We start from the raw sequence: 22420 nt of genomic DNA on the forward strand, positions 1-22420 counted from the left end.
TGCTGGTGACTCATATTAGTATTCTGAGATAGTACAAGGGAAAACACGTAGAGAATGCAGAATGAAGTGTTACAGTTACAGAGAGAGTGCAGTGCACACAAGCAATAAGGTGCAAGGTCACAACAAGGTAGGCTGAAAGGTCAAGAGTCCATCTTATCGTATTAGGAACTGATCAATAACAGAACATTGGAAATTAAGATGTCCTTATCTACAAATAATGTGAAACAGGGCCACTTACCGTCAATCAAGAAACACACCACTGCACTCATAGCCTGGAAGAACAATCCAAACACATTTTATAAAATTTTACATTTAAAACAAAAGCAGCAATACAGGAATAAAATGGCATATCTGCAAATAGTTTTTTAAAAAAATAAACTGAAACAGAAACTGTAGAGTTAATACAAAACGTCTTTTGAAATATTAACTGATCTTTCCTTTTGTTGCTCTGTTATGTTTGTCAGCTGAACTTGATGCTTACATGATCTACTTCAATGACACAAAGATTCTGGAAAATTCAAGGAAAACAGTGAAAATCTCAGAAGAATCTTGGAGATTTCTGGCATAGGAGGCCATGTGTCCCATCTTGCCTGTACCAGAAAAACAAGGGCTCTCTAAAAAAACAGAACTTTCAGGTTCAATTTTCATTCAACCATACACAAGTACTGCATACAGCTCAATGAAACATTATTCCCCTGGGGTCAAGGTGCAAAAAGTTACATACAACACATACAATACAGCTCATAGTCACAAAATAATGTTAGCACAAGTCCCTGAGCGGCATGGCCTGAAGACTGACGGTGCATGGGATGTTGTCCTGTAGCCGCGTTTCTGCAAGAACCAGTACGTAGCAGTTCCTCATCTTGTACTGTGTCAGTCGCAGACTAACACAAATCAGCTTGTCTCGCGCTATGTCAGCCAGCTTGTCTTTCAGGGGACGAACCCTGGAGAGCAGCACCGAAGGGAGAGCTGGCCTGCAGGAGCCAGACCCAATCCCAGCACTGACTCTAGTCTGCCTGCTGTGCCTGTTCTCTCTCCCCCCACCCCCCACTGCCTCCTCCCCGAGTGGCTGTAACAGGTGTTGCCTGGTTTGAGCATCAAATGAGACCACGCAGCTCCCCCACTGTTGGCCTTCCCTCCTACATAGCCGTCCATTTTTCTATCACCCATCTGCCTATCCAAGGGTCTTTTAAATGTCCCTAACCTATCTGTCTCTACCAGCACCCCCGGCAGTACTGTTCCCACTAAGCTGCACGGGTCCGCAGCCATGCAGCGACTGAAATGCTCCCACGCAGTTGGAATTTTCTTTTATATACTGTAAATTTAAAGTGGCATGCAGTTTTCAGACTATGTTGAAAAAAAATTCAAGTGAGTTCCACGCACCTACCGGTCTCTGGTAAAAACCCTACCTCTGACTTCTCTCAAATCACCGTAAAATTATGCCCTCTTTTATTAGCTATTTCTGGCCTGGGAAAACATCTCCAGCTATCATCAATGCCTTTTATCATCTTGCACACTTCTACCAAGTCACCTCTCATTCCTCCTTCGTTCCAAAGAGAAAAGCCCCAGTTCACTCAACCTCTCCTCATAAGACATGCTCTCTCATCCAGGCAGCATCCTCTGCACCCTCTCCAACACTTCTACATCCTTCCTATAATGAGGCAACCGGAACTGAACACAATACTCTTCTTCTTTATTCTCCAGTCCTGCCAAAGAGTCTCAGCCCAAAATGTCGACTGTACTCTTCTCCATAGATGCTGCCTGGCCTGCTGAGTTCCTCCAGCATTTTGTGTGTGTGTGTTGCTTGGCTTTTCAACATCTGTAGATTTACAACTGAACACAATGCTCCAAGTGTGGTCTAACTTGGTTCCATGGAGCTCCAACATCACAACTCAAACTCAATCCCCTAAGCAATGAAGGCCAACACACCATGCACCACCTGATCAACTTGTGCAGCAACTTTGAGACGTGGACCCCAACATTCCTCTGTTCCATCACTCTGCTAAGAATCCCATCATTAACCCTGTACTCTGCCTTCAAATCCGACCTTCCAAAGTGAATCACCTCGAAATCCGATTGCCTACTGAGCTGCAGCTTTGTCCTTTGCTCGATGTAGGAAGCTCAGGATTTTAAAAGCATTAAGGTCCTGCCCTCTTTACTCATTCCAGAACCCCAGTCCCTTCAGGTGAGAACATCTCTCTCCAGCTTCTTCTCTAATATCCTCCTCATCTACATATTCCTCCCTGATGAATCTGACAGACCTGTCCTGGGGTTGGAGGTGTGTCTGTGTGTCTAAGTGATTGCTTAGGTGGGAGGATCTTGTGGGCTTCTTTTGTCGTTCTGCTGAACATCATGGACATGTTATGTTGGTGACAGAATGTGTGGCCATACTTGTGGTCACCTACCTACAGGAAAGGCATCAATAAGCTTGAACGGATGTTGCTGGGACCTGAGGAACTGAGTCATAGGGAAATATTTAAAAGGTCAGGACTTCATTCCCTGGAGAGCGAGTTTCAAAGTGCATTTATTATCACAGAGTGTATACAACCTTGAGATTCGTTTGCTTACAGGCAGCCACAAAGCAAGGAACCCAAAAGAACCCAATGAACAAAAATAAAAGACCAACCCCACCCACCCCCATGCCCATTGAGAGAAAAAACACAAAACAATAGAAGTCAGCAACAACAGCATTCCAAACCACGTTGAGTGTTTAGATCCAAATGCTTGGAGTAGGTCCAAAGCCATGGTATTCAGTTCATCACAATAGCAAGGTAAATCGCCACAAAATTTGAAGACACGAAGCACAGCAGTCAGGGCCAATCTCACAGCCTTAGCATCGCGGAGACAGAAGCCCTCAGACTATCTGGGCTGGCATTTAACTTGACCGAACCTCACACTGGGACCCAGGCCGCACCACCTGCGAATCGCTCCAGGCCTAGACTTCTCTGAAGGAGCCATTCTCGACCTCATCAAATCAGCTCAGTGCCCAGAGCAATCCAACCGCGCCCGATTTTCTAAATGCTGACCCATATAGACGGGAAAGCCAAGGTGTTGATTGTCCAAGCAGTGGATTGTACCTCGCATTAGGACCTGGGCCTCACCGCAGTGGGTTGCTCTGGGCCTTGGAACACACCTCCCATCGACTTGCTTCACACCCGGATTTCACCGACAAAGGAGCCGTTCGACTTCTCCAATTCAGCTCGCAGCTTGGAGTGATTCACTCTCGTGCCTGGGCTAGTCGGTTGGGCATCGGAACTCCTCTGTCCTGTCTTCTCTGCTCCAAATCATTCATGCCAACCAGCACGGCTCCAACTCCAAGTGCATTGATTTTGCAGGGCACACTGTGACTTTGCCTTCGTTCACTTCCTCATTGCTTGCAATGATAGTTTACCACAATCTACTTAAAAAGTGTATTAATAATGGTTTTAATTGAATTCCTTTGCTTTCAAACTACCAGTAAGCTGTCGCACGTCTTCCGCTGCTCCATCTTAAACTATGAGGAGAGATTTGGTAGAGGTTCACAAAATGAGGGGTATACATAGGGTGAATTCATGTAGGCTTCCCCCCCTCAGGGTGGGTGAGACTAGAATTTGAGGTCAAAGGTGTAAGGTGAAAGGTGAAATGTTCAAGAGGGAACTTCTTCACTCAAGGGAGATGCAAGTGTGGAAGGAGTGGTTGACATGTAACATTTAAGAGAAGGTTGGATAGCTATGTGGAGGAGAATGCTTGGAGGGATATGGTCCAGGTGCAGGAACATGGAACTAGGTAGATCAGGTTGTCATGGACTAGATGGGCTAAATGGCCTGTTTTTGCTGTAGTACTCTACGCATTCATCATGTTACGTAGGGGTTCTGTGGTCGGTTTATCCGATACCATCTAATGAGCTGACCCAGATCAGTTACCATTGTTCGCAAACAAGTGGAGCAGCAAAGACATTTTCTCAGTTCCTTGAACAATACACCCATCAATCAGGTTAATTAAAAAAGGCCCTGCGGTGGTATCGAATTATTATCACTTACTTGTTTTGACTGCATCACAATGAACAAGGATAAGACTAATTTACACAGGATTGTACTTACTGTGAATTTATGATTGTTTCGAGATCCTTGTTAAATATTTAACACTTGCCATATTACACAAGACCAAAAATAACTTGGGACCTGGCAGAGTCCACCTGTCCCTCAGAAACATCAACTATCAACACACAGCCGCAACCCCCACCCCACCGAACTGCACGTGGTTAGAATCCACGCGGACTCCCAGGGAAAAGCTGCACTGTTAAGAGGCATCATTCCAACGAACAGGATTGAGAGAAGTAGAGCTGTCTGGGTACTCTGACACATGGTTCTCCTTCAAACACTATCACCATCGTAGATGATCTGCTCAGTTTACAAGTGGCAATTACATCAGTGGCTATACCTCATTAGGAGCTTGAGGAGACATGGTCTGTCACCACAGACTAGCAGATTTCTACAGACATACCATGGAGAGCATCCTAAGTGACTGGTATGAAGGGACCACTGCACAGGATCAGAAAAAGCTACAGAGAGTTGTAGACGCAGTCAGCTCCACCACGAGCACTAGACTCCCCATTACCGAGGACACCTTAAAGAGGCGATGCCTCAAGAAGGCAGCATTCATCTTGAAGGACCTTCACCACCCAGGACATGCCTTCTTGTCATTACTATCAGGGAGGAAGTAACAGAGCCTGAAGACTCACACTCAATGCTTTAGGAACAGCTTCTTCCCTCCACCATCAGATTTCTGAGCAGACAATAACACTACCTCACTATTTTTCCCTCTTTTTGTGCTACTTATTTTTATAGATTCTTATTGTAATTTATAGTAATTTTTATGCTTTGCAATGTACTGCTGCTGCAAAACAACTAATCTCATAATATACAGTACTGTGTGTATGTGTACATATAGCTGTGTGTGTGATTTATATGTTTGTGTGCCTAAGACTTTTGCACAATGCTGTATACAGTGATAATAAATCTGAGTATATGCATTACATTCCCTGCCTTAAAGCAGCAACCGCTCTCCACAAAGTACCTCAAAGACCGAAAGCTGTGAAAACTGGTTTTGAAATGCAGCCTAGTCCTTCCTCGGAGTGAAATCGTATTAAAAATATTCTCTATGTGAAAGAAAATATCGGTGAAAGACCTGCTGATCCAGTGGACAGTGCAACTGAAGCACAAGACTGTTGTGGCACTGCGGGGGTCTTCTTGTGCAAAACCAGCTGGCAAACATTACTGCAGCAACTTCACCTGTATGTCATGTTCACATTTCATTATCATTCAGCCACACATAGGGGATACACCCAAACAAAATAACGTTCCTCCGGTTCCAAGATGCAAAACACAGTATCAACAGTCACACACAGCACAAAAGCAGAAAAACAATCACAAAAATATAATGTAGCCCAAACCCCTGGGTGTCATTGGCTCTAGAATGATGGTGTCCTGCAGCCACGCAGAAGTTCCTCATCACATGTTAGCGCACGTCAAGTACTACAGGACAATGCCAAGAATGAAGGAAGAGGGCAAATAATTTATCTTCACATACAACTGTACATATTGAACCCAACACAACCTCAGAGTGGAGAGAGGGGGCAAAGAATGTATTTTATTACGAATTCAAGACTGCTTAATGTCATTTCTTGCACACAAGAGTAAAGGGGAATGAAACAATCATTACTCCGGATCTGATACAGTGCAAAATACACAAAGAATGAAGAACACAATAAATATAAATACATAATTTAGCTTATATACATAGATTGATTGTACGCCCATAAAGTGACACTAGGCTGTACACAAGGTGACTGACAGGAAATAATACAGTAGTGGTGGAGTTAGTGGGCGGAAGTATTGATCAGCCTGACTGCTTGGGGAAGTCTGGTGGTCCTGGCGTGGATGCTATGTATCCAATAGTTCATACTGACCCAGAGCACACTGCTTTATATCAGTGAACGCCCTCTGTGCATTGTAGTTCGTAGGAAATACGACAGTCCACGGTAGCAGGAATGTCACCAACCATTTACCATTTTTTCCTATTTTACTTCCAACTGCTTATAGCTGGCGAGGCCCATGTTCCCTAGTTTGTATTTGTTCCCTTCCAATCCTACCTTCTTCTTCTGGCTTCTGCCCCCTTCCACTCCAGTCCTGTGAATGGTCTCAGCCCAAAATGTTAACTGTGTTTCCCTCCATGGATGCTGCCTGATTTGCTGAGTTCCTGTGCATGTTCGAACATAGAACAGTGGAGCACAGCACAGGCCCTTCTGCCCACAATATTGTGCTAACCCTTTAACCTACTCCATTATCAATCTAACCCTTCCCTCCCACATAGCCTTCCATTTTTCTTCCATCCACATGCCTATCTACAATGTCCTTAATGTGTCTGTCATGCATTCCATACAGCCATCACACTGTAAAAACCTTCCACTGACATCCCCCTATATTTTCCTCCAAACACTAAAGTTAACCCCCCCCCCCCCCACGTATTATTCCTTTCCGCCCAGGGAAGACATCTCTGGCTGTTCACTCTATCAATGCCTCTCATCATCTCTAAAGCTCTCTCCAAAAACCTCTCTACAGCTTCCGCATCCTTCCTATAATGAAGTGACCAGAACTGAGCACAATACTTTCCTTTCAGTTAGTCCTGACAAAGGGTCTCAGCCCGAAACGTCGACAGTGCTTCTCCTTATAGATGCTGCCTGGCCTGCTGTGTTCCACAATACTAGAAGTGTGGTCTAACCAGGGCTTTACAGAGCTGCAACATTACCTTGCGGTTCTTAAACTCAGTCCTCCAACTAATGAAAGCCAACACACTTTCTTAACTACTTTGTCAATTTGCACTGCAACCGAGGAATCTATAGATGTCACCCCCAAGATGCCTCTGTTCTCCAATCATCTATGAATCCTGCCAACAACTCTGTATTCGGGATTGCACAGGAAGGAACCCAGCTCAGCATGGACGAGATGGGCAGAAAGGCCTGTTTCAGTGCTGTAGGACTTAATTGATTGATGCTAATCATGGTGTAACGTGCCTTGCGTGATTGATTTACTTGTAGATTGTGTGGGATACACTGACAGCAGGCTGGTCTCACCTTGTAGACAATTAAGTGCAATTCTTCATAGGTGCTGTCTGTATTAACGAAGATCCTGGGAAACCGCACTGCAAGTTCCGGATCATTGACGTTGTATGGGCCAGTGAGAAACCTGAGAAAAGACAAACACCTCGGCTATCAGATCCCTTCTATAAGATGCCAAATAAGAGATAGCAGCTGATGAAAGTGCAAACACACCTGCCTTTGACAAATGCATGTACCGAGTGCCGTTATCTTTCCCCCACAAGTATAATTTAATGTATAATTTATGTTCTGTTGTTGTCTGTACCTACGCACCTGTGATGCTGCTGCAAATTTTCCATTGGACTATACACCGAGTTAAAGTTTAATTATCATTCAACCTTGCACATGTATACAGCTAAACAGAAGCGTTCTTCTGGCAGCAAGGTGCGAAACAGAGCACATACAGCCACACACAACACATATAGTCATGTTAGCACCTAGTCACAAAAAAATAATGTTAACTAAATTTCCTGTGTGGCTTGAAGATAGATGGTGTCCTAAAGCCATGTTTCTGCAAGAACAAGCACACAACGGTTCCTTATCTTGTGCCAAGGAATGAGAAGGGATCTTATACAAACACATGTATAAAATTATGAAAGTGATTGATAAGATGGAGGCAGGAAAGTTGTTCCACTGGTAAGCAAGACTAGAACCAAGAGACAGAGCCTCAAAATTCAGGGGAACATATTTAGTACAGATGAGGAGAAACTGCTCCCCCCCCCCCCACCCCAAAGAGTGAATTTGTGAATTCAGGGAAATAGTAGAGTCTACCTGATTAAATATATTTAAGACACAGTTGGATGGATTTTTGTGTCGCTGGCGAAATTGGGCTATGGCAACATAGCTGCTAGCATAAAGCGTTACAGTGCCAGCAATCAGACTCAATTCCCACTGCTATCTGCAAGCAGCTTGTGCGTTCGCTCCAGGTGCACTGGTTTCCTCCCACAGTCTAAAGACGTACTGATCAGTAAGGGTTAGCAAGCTGTGGACAAGCTATGTTCATGCCAGAAGCACTGCGCCCCAGCACATATTTGGATTGTGTTGGTCTTTGATGCAAATGATGCATTTCACTGTATGTTTCGATGTACATGTGACAAATACAGCTTATCTTTAGAATTAAAGATTATGGGGAAAAGGCAGGTAGGTGGAACTGAGTCCATGCCAGATCAGCCATGATCTTATTGAATGGTGGAGCGAGTCCTGCTCCTAAGCTCTGACGTACCTCATCGTCCCTGTGCACATGACAATATATTTAACTTGACTTTTACTGAAGTACAGGAACATCATTGGACAGCGACAGATACACCTACACTGGCCATAGATTTCTTGATTTAACTACATAAGAGTATTTAGTCATTTGTCCCAGTGATCAGACACAACATGAAAACCCAGAGACTTGTCGCCTGGGTTTTTATTTTTAACCACTTAGACTTGTAACCCAGGTCCTGGGCATCTCAGCCCAAAATGTTGACAGTTTATTCTTCTCCATAGATCCTGCCTGACATGTTGAAATCCAGCATTTTGTGTGTGTTCCTTCAGATTTCCAGCATCTGCAGAATCTCGTGTGTTTGGGACTTGTCACTCTTTGGATACCTGACCCAAATATCACTGTCCAGAAACCGGCTCTGCACTAAACATATGCCTACTCGAGCACTATTACGTGCCTCTGTACTCTCAGTAAACTACAATTTATTTTTAAAATACACTTCTTTATAAAGTCCCAAGCACCAGGGCAGTTATTTATAAAAAAACCAGAGGGAGATTGAACAATCCACAATAGACTGGTTGCATCACCGTCAGACGCAGCAACTGGAATGAGCAGGAACATAGAGCCACAGAGAGCAGTGGAACCAGCCCAGTTCATCATGGGCACATCTCTCCCAGCACTGTTGGTATCGCCAGGGGCAATGCCTAAAAAGAGCGACATCCATCAAAAGCCAGCACCATTCAGGCCATGCCATCTCAGGCAGGAGGCACAGAAGCCTGAAATCCCACATCACCGGGTTCAACAACAGCTACTTCCCTTCAACCATTCTGGTCTTGAACCAATTGGTTCACTACCACAGCAAAGCAACACTGACCACTTCAATCACTTTGTACTAAGACAGACTTACTTTGATATTCTTTCAAATGCTCAAATTGTGTTTTTTTTTCTTGTAAAAACTGTATATGTTTTTCTTGTGAATACTACTCATATGATCTATTGGTTTATCACTGGTCTTTGCTTCCCTGAGCATAGGAGAATGTCGGGAGATTTGATGGAGGTATACAAGATTATGAGGCGTGTAAGCCATACCTGCCGTAGTGGTTAAGGCTTCCCGTGATTCCTCCTCTTCCTGGCGAATCTCGGCCAATCAGCTGAAGGCAAAGAGAGAAGAACATAGGCAGTCATAAGGCACAACTGCGCTCATTATTACAATTTATTCACAATTACTCATACTTGAACAATGAACTCTGTTACCATCGAGGGGAGGGGGCAAGTTAACAAGTCACTCTCTCACACGTACCTGGGCTGGGCAGGATTCCGGGCAGTGATGGTTGGGTCACACGTACACAGGGTGACAATTCTCTGGCTATTTATTTCTTTAGAGATACAGCATGGAACAGGCCCTTCTAACCCGATGAGCCACAGCGCTCAGCAACCCACCTATTTAACCCTAGCCTACTCACAGGACAATTTGCAATGATCAATTAACCGGGATGTCTTTGGACTGTGAGAGGAAACCAGAGCATAAGGAAGAAACACATGTGGAGGCTGTACAAACTCCTTACAGACTGCACAGAAATTCTGATGCTCTGACCTGTGCTACTCTGGTGTCCCAATTTTGTTCCGAGCAGATCACCGAGACAAAAGTCTGTAAATACTCTTGTTGAGCTACAGCGAGACAGTGAAGGTGAGTATACATGCGACTGCCACTATTTGGGCATTTTGCTTGTTACATTCCTGTACATTAACTGTACATCGAGTTAATGGGATTGGTTCAAGAACCAGCATGGGCTGAAATGGCTTCTTTCTACATCAATGGCAATACATAAAACATCATTCCTCCACCGTTTAGCAATTCTCACTGCAACACCAAAGAGTTATATAGCACTGAAATAGGTCCTTCAGCTCATGCCCACCAAGGGACCTGAGCTAGTCCCATTTGCCTGCATTTGGCCCATAAACAGATGGTTGATGGCTCTGGGCCTGTACTCATTGGAGTTTGGAAGAACGAGAAGGGATAAGACTAAAACCTATTGAATTTTTAAATGCCTAGATAGAGTGGATGTAAAGAGGATGTTTCCTATAGTAGGGGAGTCTAGGACCAGAGGGAACAGAAATGATGGGGAATTTCTTTAGCCTGAGGGTGGTGAATATGTGTAATTCATTGCTACAGACAGCTGTGGAGACCAAATCATTGGGTATATTTAAAGCAGTGGTTGATAGGTTGTTGATTAGTCAGGGCATCAAAGGTTACCAGGAGATGGCAAGAGAATTGAGTTGAGGGATGGTAAATCAGCCATGATGGAATGATGGAGCAGACTCAATGGGCCAAATGGCTACACGCTGTATCCACAAAGCAAACAGCATTATGGAGGACCCCATGCACCCCTCATACAAACTCTTCTCCCTCCTGCCATCTGGGAAAAGGCACCAAAGCATTCAGGCTCTCACAACCAGACTATGTAACAGTTTCTTCCCCCAAGCCATCAGACTCCTCAATACCCAGAACCTGGACTGACACCAACTTACTGCCCTCTACTGTGCCTATTGTTTATTATTTATTGTAATGCCTGTACTGTTTTGTGCACTTTATGCAGCCCTGGGTAGGTCTGTAGTCTAGTGTAGTTTTTTTCTGTGTTGTTTTTACGTAGTTCAGTGTAGTTTTTGTATTGTTTCATGTAGCACCATGGTCCTGAAAAACATTGTCTCGTTTTCACTGTGTACTGTACCAGCAGTTATGGTCGAAATGACAATAAAAAGCGACTTGACTTGACTAATTCTCTTATGGCACTGTCTTAAACCTTTCCTATCCATGTACCTGCCACACCTGTAAGAAGCAAAAAAAAGGATCACTCAAATAGAAAGGACTGATAGGACTGAGATCGAAAGAATACAGAGAAAATTTACAAGGATGCTGCTGGGATGAGGGCCTGAGTTATAGGGAAGAGTTGAACAGGTAGGGTATTTTCCCCTGGAGTGTAGGAGAATAAGGGGCGATAGATACAAAATTATGAGGGATATAGATAGAGTAAATGCAAGCAAGTTTTTCCCCCCACTGAGGTTGGGTGAGGCTGGAACTATGGGTCAAAGATAAAGGGAGAAAGGTGAAATGTTTAAGGAGAACACAAGGGGAAACTTCTTCACTCAGAGGGTGGTGAGAGTGTGAAATGAGCTGTCAGAGGAAGCTTGATTTCAACAGTTAAGAATTTGGATAGCTATATTGATGGAAGAGGAATGGAGGGCCATGGACAAGGTGCAGGGTGATGGGACTAGGCAGAACAGTTTGGCATGGACCAGATGGGCCAAAGGGCCTGCTTCTGTGTTTTATAACTCTATATAAACAAGATGCAGCTTCTGATGGGGCCAGATCATTGAACCACTTCACCCCCTCGTGGTTTAACTCCTGATTCTGAACCAAGAGCAGCTTGGTGATCTGATTAATATCCCCTGCCTCAACCACTTTTCCCAGAATAAGAAGGGCTGTTGGTCGGGCACTCACTGTCCCTCATGGTCAACAATCTTCCTGAAGTCACCAGGATCTAATTTTAAGGTGATTCCCCCCTCTCCATTTGATACAGACTGACAACCTGCTGGAAATACCTCCGGCTCCAGTTGCCTCGGGAAGAGCGACGTCGTGAGATACTTGTACAAGATCCGCATATCGTCCTGCTCCAGTCCGCTCCTATAAGAAAGAAAGGCTTGCATTTCTATACCACCTCTCATTCCTGAAACATCCAAGGATGCCTTACCAACCCATGAAGTATTCTGAAGCCTAGTGAATGTTAAGTCTTCAGCATAGCAAGATTCCACACACAGCAATGAGGTCATACAGCAATACAGCAGAGATACAGACCCTTCAGCCCATCTAGTTCATACTAACGAGTGTCCATCCATTTAATCCTGTGTTCCTGTAATCCTCACCCCTCTGTGTACTGCACCTATCCCAGTGCTTCTTAAAATGATACTTTTGTACTTTCCCTGGCAGCTCATTCCATATACTCAACTACCCTCTGCACGAAAACATTACCTCTCAGCTCCCTTTTAAATCTTTCCCCTCTTGCCCCAAACCTTCACTCCTCAGTTTTGGTCTCCTCTATCCTGTGGAAAAGACCATCATTCAACAATGAACAGTACAGCACAGTACAGACCCTTCAGCCCACAATGTTGTGCTGGCCCTTTAAACTACTCAAAGATCAGTCTATCCCTTCCCTCCTACATAGCCCTCCAATTTTCTTTCATTCATATGCCTATACAAGAGTCTCTTATATGTCCCTAATGTATCTGCTTCTACCCTAACAGCACATCCATGCATCCACTACTCTGCACAAAAGACCTAACTCTGACATCCCCCCATATTTTTTTCCAAGCACCTTAGTTATACCCTCTCATGTTACCCATTTCCACCTGGATAAAAAAGTCTCTGGCTGTCCACTTTATCAATGCCTCTTGTACACCTCTATCAGGTCACCTCTCATCCTCCTTCACTCCAAACAGAGAAGCCTGGCTTGCTTAACTTATCCTCATAAGACATGCTCTCTAATCCAGGCTGCATTCTGGTAAGTCTCCAAAGCTTCCACATCATTCCTATAATGAGGCAACCAGAACTTAACCCAAAACTCCAGGTATCCTGAAGAAACTACTGGCCCATCAATGGTTAATCAAGGCCAATCAATACAACAATGGAATCTCACACATTCTCTCACAGATTAATATTGTAAACAAAACCCAACACCCCGACATTACACCCCACCCACAGTACTGCCCTAAAGTGTCAACATAGATTATGTAAGGACACGAGAGTGTCGTACCTACAACTTACTGTCACAGAGTGATACGAGGACCATTTGGCCAACCCATTCTCTTGAATCCTCCAGCAGAAAATGCACACTTCACCCTAGTCCAACATACCCAGTCCTGCTGGTTCATTCTCTCAGAGGTGGCAGGTGGAATACAGCATAGGGAAGTGTGTGGTGGGAGAAGGAATAAAGGTGTAGACTATATTCTAAGTGGGGCGCAAATTCAAAGGGAGTCCTCATTCAGGATTCCCTAAAGGTTAACTTGCAAGACTGAATCAGTGGTAAGGAAGACAAATGTAATGTTAGCGTTCATTTAGAGAGGAATTGAATACAAAAGCAAGGATGTAAAGCATTGATCAGCCTGCATTTGCAGTATTGGGATCAGTTTAAGGTGTTCCAGCACCTTATCTAAGAAAGGATGTGCTGGAATAGGAGAGGGTCCAGAAGAGGTTAAATGAGAATTATCCTGGGATGAAAGAATTAGCATATGGGGAGCTCTGGGCCTGTATTCACTGAAGTTTAGAAGGGGGGGTAGGGGGGAATCTCTTTGGAACCTATTGAATACTGAAAAGCCTAGATACAGTGGATGACAGGATGTTTCCCGTCGTGGGGGAGTTTAGGAATGGGCCTCAGAATACAAGGGTATTCCTTTGAAACATATGAGGAATTTTTTTAAAACCAGAGGGTGGTGAATCTGTGGAATTCATTGCCACAGACAGTTGTGGTGGTCCAAGTCTTTGGTTTATTTGAAGTGGAGTCTAACAGGTTCTTGATTAGTCAGGGTGTCAAAGGTTACAGGGAGAAGGCAGGAGAATGGGGTTGAGAGGGATAATTAATCAGCCATGATCAAATGGTAGAACAGGCTGAACGGTTCATATGTTGTTTGGCCTACTTTTGTGATATAGATGGCAAAGGCTTACACACCAAACCAAACTGATGGAAGACAAGGACGGACCTACCAGATGAGTTGATCGTTGTACAGGAAAGCAGTGTACTTGACCAGATCTAGGCTTTCCTCCATCCTATTGACGAACGACTGGATTTTCAGGTACGTCATCTTATCCAGGGGGAAGAAACTGATTCCCCCAAACACATCTAGCAGATCACATGACTGTAGATGCAACGTTTGCAAGTACTGATGGAGAATGAACACCAAAAAGCACAGTTCAGACACATTTACTTTCACATATTCCTTACAAACAGATTTCCCCCCAATTCTATTTTAGGATCAAGGCCCCTCAAACCTGTTCCACAGGTAGGATCATAAAGCACGGAAACAGACCATATTCTGTCCATCGAGTCCATGTGAACCACCAGCCACCTGTTTGCACTACCTACTCCCCATTAACCATCTTCTCACGCCCCAGATTATACCCCCTCACCTAATGTACTTGGGGAAATTTATATTGGCCAGTTAACTTCCTAACCATAAGACAGAGGAGGAGGAGACCATTCAGCACATCGAGTCTGCTCCATTATTCAACAGTGGCTGATTTAGCTCAATCTCCTTCTCTCACCTTCTCCCAATAACCTTTGTCACCCTGTCTAATCAACTTATCAACCTCCACTTTAAATATATCTAATGACTTGGCCTCCACAGTCATCTCTGGCAATCAATTCCACAGATTCACCACCCCCTGGCTAAATAAATTCTCCTCATCAATTCTGAGGCTATGCCTCTGATCCTATACTTCCACACGATAGGTAACATCCTCTCCACCTAGGCCTTTGAATCCTGTCGAATATGGAATGAGATCCCCCTTCATCTCAACTCAAGTGAGTAAAGGCCCCGAGCCATCAAATACACCTCATACGTTAACCCTTTCATTCCTGGGATTATTTCCGTTAACTTCCTCTGGACCCTTTGCAATGCTGGCACATTCTTTCTCAAATAAGGGGCCCAGCTGCCTTTGGGATGTGGGAGGGAACCAGTGCACTCATATGATCACAGGGAGAACATACAAGCTCCGCCCAGACTACACCAGTGACCAAGACTGACCCGTGTACCGGCTACATCCCTACACCACTGACCGGCAAGTGACCAGTGCTGGACTGCAAGAAGTATGGCAGTCAACCCTTGCATCAGAAAATTGGTACTGGAATTGGTTTATTATTGTCACTGCACTGAGATACAGTAAAAAAAAACTTCTCTTGCATATTGTTCACACAAATCATACAGTGCATTGCAGAATAACAATGCAGAATAAAAGCGTAAGAGCTGCAGAGAAAGTAAGGCCGATGGTAAAGTGCAAGATCGTAACTGGTACATGGTGAGGTCAAGAGCTCACCTTATCATGCTAGGGCATTACTCGATATTCTTATCGAATAGAACTTTGTCATTGCTCGAGACAAAGAGATTGCTGTGCTGCTTCAGTCCGTGCAAAACAGATCTCGACAAAGCTTGCGGTGTGGCTTAATTTTAAAGAAACACCCATATTTACACGCAACAGGTGACTGATAGTCCATGACACTCGAAGGCTATTGACAAGCTGGGTGTAGCGTTATTCTGCTGCACAACAGCCCTCTGGGAGAAGCTCACTGTCTTGGCTAAGCTGTTTCTGTATCTCCCAACAGATGGCAGGAGATTGATCACAGTTTCGGGATGGGATGGGTCTTTATTGAGGTTACGAATGCCATAGGCATTGAGAGTTGTAGATTGTCTCCAGGTCTGGTAGTTGAGCCCTAGTGATGTGCTGAGCTGTCCTAATCACCCGTTGGAGTGCTTTGTGATCCGTCCTGCTGCAGCTAGAGCACCAACCTGCCATTCCACACGTGTCAGTATGCTCTCTATCACACATCCATAAAAGTTGGCCAGCAAAATTTGGGGCAGATTAGCTCTCCTTAAGCACCTCAGGTATTATAGCCACTGTTGTGCCTTCCCTACTATCATGGTTGTGTTGTTGGACCAAGAGAACTCCTCGGTGATGTTCATCCCCAAAAACTTGAAAATGAAGACCCTTTCCATGATCTATTTATGAATAGTGGAGCCTTACAGCAGAATATTAGCTGTCCCCGAGCCTGAACTAATCCAGGCAGCATCCTGGTGAACAACTTCTGCAGCCTCTCCAACTTGCACAAAGTACTCCAGAGGCAGTCAAAGCAGTTTTATAAAGTTGCAGCATAGACTCAGCGGCCAGCCAGTTAGGTACAGGAGTGGAACCCGATGCAGTCTTTTGCCGCTGTAGCCCATTCACTTCAAAAGTTCAGAGATGCTATTCTGCATAGCACAGTTGTAACATGTGATTATTTGAGTTACTGTCACCTTCTGGTCAGCTTGACCCAGTCTGGTCATTCTCCTCTGACCTCTCTCATTTACAAGGTGTTTTCACCCACAGAACTGTCGCTCACTGGATTTTTTTTTTGCTTTTCACTCCATTCTCTATAAACTCTGGAGACTGCTGTGCATGAAAATCCCAGGAGATCAACAGTTTGAGATACTCAAACCACCTCATCTGGCATCAACCATCACTCCATGGTCAAAGCTATTCGGATCACATTTCTTCCTCATTCTGATGTTTGGTCTGATCAACAATTGAACCACTTGACCATGTCTGCATGTTTTTATGCATCGAGTTGCTGCCGCATGATTGGCTGATTAGATATTTGGATTAATGAGCCGGTGGACAGGTGTATCTAATAAAGTGGCCACTGAGTGCAACTTTCTCACTCTTGAATTTCATCTGCACAAAGTTAAAATGTTACCAAAAGCAGGCAACACAATCCTGCCATTGGCTGCATTTTATATTAAATGTAAACTCAGTGACCACTTTATTAGGTATACATGTATTCCTGCTCGTTAATGCAATATCTAATCAGCCAATCATGTGGCAGCAACTCAATGCATAAAAGCATGCAGACATGGTCAAGAGGTTCAGTTGTTGTCCAGACCAAGCATCAGAGTGGGGAAGAAATGTGACCAAAGTGACTTTGACCGTGGAATGATTGCTGGTGAAAAAATCTCAAACTGCTGATCTCCTGGGATTTTCCATGCACAACAGCTTTTAAGATCACAGACAAAAAAAAAAATCCAGTGAGCAGCAGTTCCATGGGCAAAAACATCTTGTTAATGAGAGAAGACAGGAGAACGGCTAGGCTGGTTCAAGCTGACAACTCAAATAACCCTTGTTACAACAGTGATGTACAGACGACCAACTCTAAACACACAACACGACAAACCTTGAAGTGGACGGGCTACAGCAGCAGAAGACCACACTGGGTTCCACCTCTGTACCCAATGAAGTGGCTACTGAGTGTATTTTATATTGAAATACATTTGAGTTTAAATAAGAGGGTGAAGAAATCATTTGAAAATTGTCTCACTGTCAGTTCCAATGAATTATTTAATTGCAAATCAGGATTTGCAGGATTTGTATTTCAGAAAAATGAGGGGTGACCTCATTGAAAACTATCGAATGGTAAAAAGCCTTGAAACAGCTGATGTGAAGGGGATGTTTCCTATGGTGGGAGAGTCCAAGACCAGAGGACACAGCCTCAGAATAGAGGAGCTTCCTTTCAAATGGACGTGAGTAGGAACTTCTTTAGCCAGAGAGCGGTGAGTCTCTGGAATTCCTTGCCACAGGCAGCTATGGAGGCCAAGTCTTTATGTATATTTAAGGTAAAGGTTAATATATTCTTGATTGGTCAGGGCATGAAGGAATACGGAGAGAAGGCAGGAGATTGTGGCCGAGAGGAAAATTGGATCAGCCATGATGAAATGGTGGAGCAGATTTGATAGGTCAAATGGTCTAATTCTGCTCCTATATCTTAAGGTCTTCTGGATATTAAGATGTGCATTAAGACCAGTTAGCTGGGTCGCATAGTCTCTCAGCACCTGACCAGGTGTGTTGTTTGGCCCCACAACCCTGTTGGGGTGGAGATACGTCTCTAACAAAGGAGGCAGAAGGTTCACCCTTGGGCGAGGCACAGCACCTGCTCTGCCACTCCAGTCAGGGTCACGCGAAGCCATGAGAGCAGGTGGTGGATGGTTGTCCCAGCAGCCGGTGCAGATCACAGGTCCTGGTTATGTGACCACAGACATCAGGAGACAATTTATGAAGAGTATTGATAATGGCTGGGGTCACCTGTCTTGTAACAGCACTCCATGTAGATATGCTCAATGGTGGGGAGGGCTTCACTTGTGAAGAACTAGGCTGTATCTGCCATTTTTGTAGGCTTTTCCATTCTTGGGCGTTGGCTAACACTGTTCCATTGTTTAAGGGGAGCTAGGACAAGCCAGGGAACTGAGGGACAGAAGCATCCAGCATTTAGATGGACACAGTCTGATTAGCAGGGGTCAGCATGGCTTTGAGAGTGGGAAGTCATGCCTGATAAATCTTTTACTTTTATGAAGATGTAATTAAAAGCATAGATGAGGAAAGAGCAGTGGAGGTTGTCTATCTGGACTTTAGCAAACCCTTCGACAAGGTTCTGCTTGGAAAGTTAGGCAGATTCAAAGTTAGCTCGGAGGCAGGAAGCAGAGGGTGATGGTTGAAGGTTGCTTTTCGAAAGTGACACGCAGTGTGCCGTGGGGATTAGGGCTAGGAACCTTGTTATTCGGTATTTATGTAAATAATTTGGATAGGAATGCATAAGGCTTGATCAGCAAGTTTGCAGGTGGCACAACATTAGAAGGTGTTGTTGAAAACTAAGAAGGTTGTTGTAACCTTCAGTTACAGGGACATCTTGAACAGTTAGGGAAATTGGCCAAGGAGCAGCAAGTGGATTTCAATACCAATAAGTGTGAGGTAATGCACTTTGGAAGTCAAATCTGCACAGGGCAAACTGTGACCGGTAGGGCACTAGGGAGTGTAATGGAACAGAGGGACCTGGGAGTACACTAGTTTACTAAAACTAAACTAAAACATCACTGGTAGACAGGGTGGTGGAAAAGGCATTTGGCATGCTGGCCTTTATCAGTCTGGGAAGTATAGGCATCGGCCATTTTTATTGTGATCGCAAGACCTTATTGACGGTAACAGAATACCGCAAACCCGTTCACCATTCACTGGTGAGTCCAACAGTGGAGGAGCTGTATTGCCTTGGTTGTTGTGCAGACAAGGCCTAAATGCCCCAGAGTCACCTGTTGGCGGATATCAGAGCTGACAGTGTGCCATTGGATTTTGTACTGGGTTGGCAGCTGGCTGCTTCCACTGGTGCTGCCCTCTGGTGTTCACTCAGTGCAAGAACAAGCTGGACCGGAAAATCTCTGGGGCTTCAGCTATATAATTTTCTCTTTTTGTGACTTTTTTTTTAAACTGAAATTGCAAATATTTGTGCAGTATGTTGTGCACTATGTGCAATGTGTTTTGCACTTTGGCCCCAAGTAATTCAAGATGTTCACTCTCAGCCTCTATCAAGGAGGCACTCTGAACCTGTACCACATCCAACAGCACAAGGCATTTCCGAGGACATTGATTTAAGGTATGATGACACTCGTGTTTCAGATGATAAAAGGTCTAAATGCTGTGTTGGAGACCATAAGGACGTGAAAGGAAAAATATAATGTTATATTGCCCACAGTAAGCAAAGGTGTGAACAAAACTGGATCACAAACTCGTTCTCATGCTAACGGAAGCAGCTTTGTCACTACTGTGGAAAGACATTTGGCTGTTTCAGGTATGGATGAATGATAATTAAACTTGAACTTGAATTATATTGCCGTTGTATAAACCATTGGTGAGGATGCACTTCCGAGTACGGTGTACAGCTTTGGTCACCCTGTTATGAGAAAGATGTGGTTAAAATGGGAAGAGTGCAGAAACAATTTAGGAGGATGTTGAGAGGACTAAGGGGCCCTCATTATAAAGAGAGGTTAGCCAGGCTGGGCCTTTATTCCTTGGAGAGTGGGGGGGGGGGGGGGGGAGCTTATAGAAATATTTAAAATTCTTCAGGATATCAATAGGTGGATGGCAACAATCTTTTCCTCAGGGTAGGGGAGCACAAAACTAGGGGACATGGACAGGGCGAGAGAGGAAAGATTTAAAAGGGACCCAAGGGGCAACTTTTTCACGTAGAGGCTGGGGAGCAAACAGAACAAGCTACAGCGAGACAGGGGTAATAGTATCGTTTAAGAAGCACTTGGACAGGTACACAAAGGAATATGGTCTGAATGCAGAAACTGGCAATAGGAGAGTAGGTGAATAGGTGAGCATGGACTTGTTGGGCTGAAGGGCCTGTATCTATGCTGTGACTCCAAATCAAGATGCCATTCAACTTGAGACTGTAGAGATACAATTCCGATAATGCAACTACATAAAACGTGTTTGGACGGATCAGGTCCAAAACAGGTCATCAAAATGCAATGCTAAACTCATCATTAAAATGTTATACAAAAGGGGTTAGATCTCAGTGATATTTACCTGGCAGCTTGTTTCATGATTAAACTAATCCTAACATTCATTATTCAGACTTAGATAACTACAAGGGAACAAAGATACTGGAGACTGCATGGGAGGAGAGACAAAATCCAGCAATAGAATTTCCACCCATTTGACACCTGGTATGGTTTCAAACCCACTTAACAAATAAAAGTCTACCACAACAGCCAAAAATTGTTGCATTTAATAATAATACCTTATTTATATAGCATCTTTCATACAATGGCATAGTTCAAAGTGGCTTACAGTGGGATAAAGTGCAAACGAGAAAATAAAAGACAAAAAGACATTAGTTAAAAGCAAGATTAAATAAATAAGTTTTGAATGGGCATTTTTAAGTGCCAACTGAGCCTGAATCCCTTGTAGTTTTAGGTATTGAGTTCCACAGTTTAGGAGTGTAGTTCAAAAAAAAAGCGATGACCTGCCAATTATCATTTGAGGGAGATTGTTTAAATTTGAGACACTGGAGGAAGACGACCTGAGAGTTTGAGCAGGATTGTAAAACACAAAACAATTCTGTTATGCACTCCATTCCCAGACCATTGAGAGGTTTAATAACAAGTAAATGAAAATCAATTCTAAAAAGGCACAGGAAGGCAATGCAGAGTAGCTAGGGTGGGAGTGATATGCTTCCTCATCCTGGTTTTAGTTAAAAGTCTAGCAGAGGTAATTGCTTTGGAAGCCCAGTTAAAAGTGCACTCCAGTAATCTAGTCTAACAATCAGGATGTACTGATTGATGAAGGGTCTTAGCCTGAAACACTGGCTCTTCATTTCTCGCCATAGATGCTGCCTGACTTGTTCCTCCAGCATTTTGTGCTCGTTTTTTCTCTGCACCAATACATTAGGCTGAATGATCCTCCTCTAGTCACCTCCCTGACACTCTCCACCTCATCTTTAACAAAGATACTGGGTATCTGCCCCAGTCTCAACTTATGGCTTACAGCCTATTCCTTCTGAAGTTTGATCACACTCAAGATTGTTTAATGTAATTTCCAGTACACACCACTGTAAAGGAGAACAAAATAATTCTTACTCTGGATCACAATAAAAAAAAACACAGCAAGTATTCTTCCAGTGAAGCATCTTCAGAAATTTAAAACGGAAGTGTATCAGTGCAAAGCAAAAACCTGTATGTTTCTTTTAAACAACACACACAAAATGCCGGTGGAACACAGCAGGCCAGGCAGCATCTCTAAGGAGAAACACTGTCGACGTTTCGGGCCGAGACCCTTCCTCAGGACTAACTGAAAGGAAAGATACTAAGAGATTTGAAAGTATTGGGGGGAGGGGGAAATGTGAAATGATAGGAGAAGACCAGAGGGGTGGGGTGAAGCTAAGAGCTGGAAAGGTGATTGGCAAAAGGGATACAGAGCTGCAGAAGGGAAAGGATCATGGGACGGGAGGCCTTGGGAGAAAGAAAGGGGGAGGGGAGCACCAGAGGGAGATGGAGAACAGGCAGAGTGATGGGCAGAGAGAAAAAAAACAAACTAAATATGTCAGGGATGGGGCAAGAAGGGGAGGAGGGGTATTAACGGAAGTTAGAGAAGTCAATGTTCATGCCATCAGGTTGGAGGCTACCCAGCCAGTATATAAGATGTTGTTCCTCCAACCTAAGTGTGGCTTCATCTTGACAGTAGAGGAGGCCATGGATAGACATATCAGAATGGGAATGCGACGTGGAATTAAAATGTGTGGCCACTGGGAGATCCTGCTTTCTCTGGCGGACAGAGTGTAGGTGTTCAGCGAAATGGTCTCCCAGCCTACGTCGGGTTTCACCAATATATAAAAGGCCACACCGGGAGCACCAGACGCAGTATACCACACCAGCCGACTCACAGGTGAAGTGTGATGCTGCCTGGCCTGCTGTGTTCCACCAGCATTTTGTGTGTGTGTTGTTTGAATTTC

At 44.2% G+C, this 22420-nt stretch overlaps 1 protein-coding gene across 5 annotated transcripts in view; it reads right to left on the reverse strand.

Annotated features, from left to right (window-relative positions):
- ccz1 (CCZ1 homolog, vacuolar protein trafficking and biogenesis associated) overlaps positions 1-22420 on the reverse strand; it is a 53689-nt gene that overhangs the window by 17651 nt on the left and 13618 nt on the right. For all 5 annotated transcript variants that reach the window (XM_073060168.1, XM_073060167.1, XM_073060166.1 and 2 more), the window contains 5 exons: positions 14098-14273; positions 11943-12024; positions 9432-9493; positions 7112-7223; positions 239-272 (listed from right to left, as the gene is read on the reverse strand). In XM_073060168.1, the coding sequence (XP_072916269.1) occupies positions 239-272; positions 7112-7223; positions 9432-9493; positions 11943-12024; positions 14098-14273 (466 nt within the window). The remainder of the gene's footprint in view (positions 1-238; positions 273-7111; positions 7224-9431; positions 9494-11942; positions 12025-14097; positions 14274-22420) is intronic.

This window comes from Hemitrygon akajei, chromosome 11 (assembly GCF_048418815.1).
Source record: "Hemitrygon akajei chromosome 11, sHemAka1.3, whole genome shotgun sequence".
NCBI lineage: Eukaryota > Metazoa > Chordata > Chondrichthyes > Myliobatiformes > Dasyatidae > Hemitrygon > Hemitrygon akajei.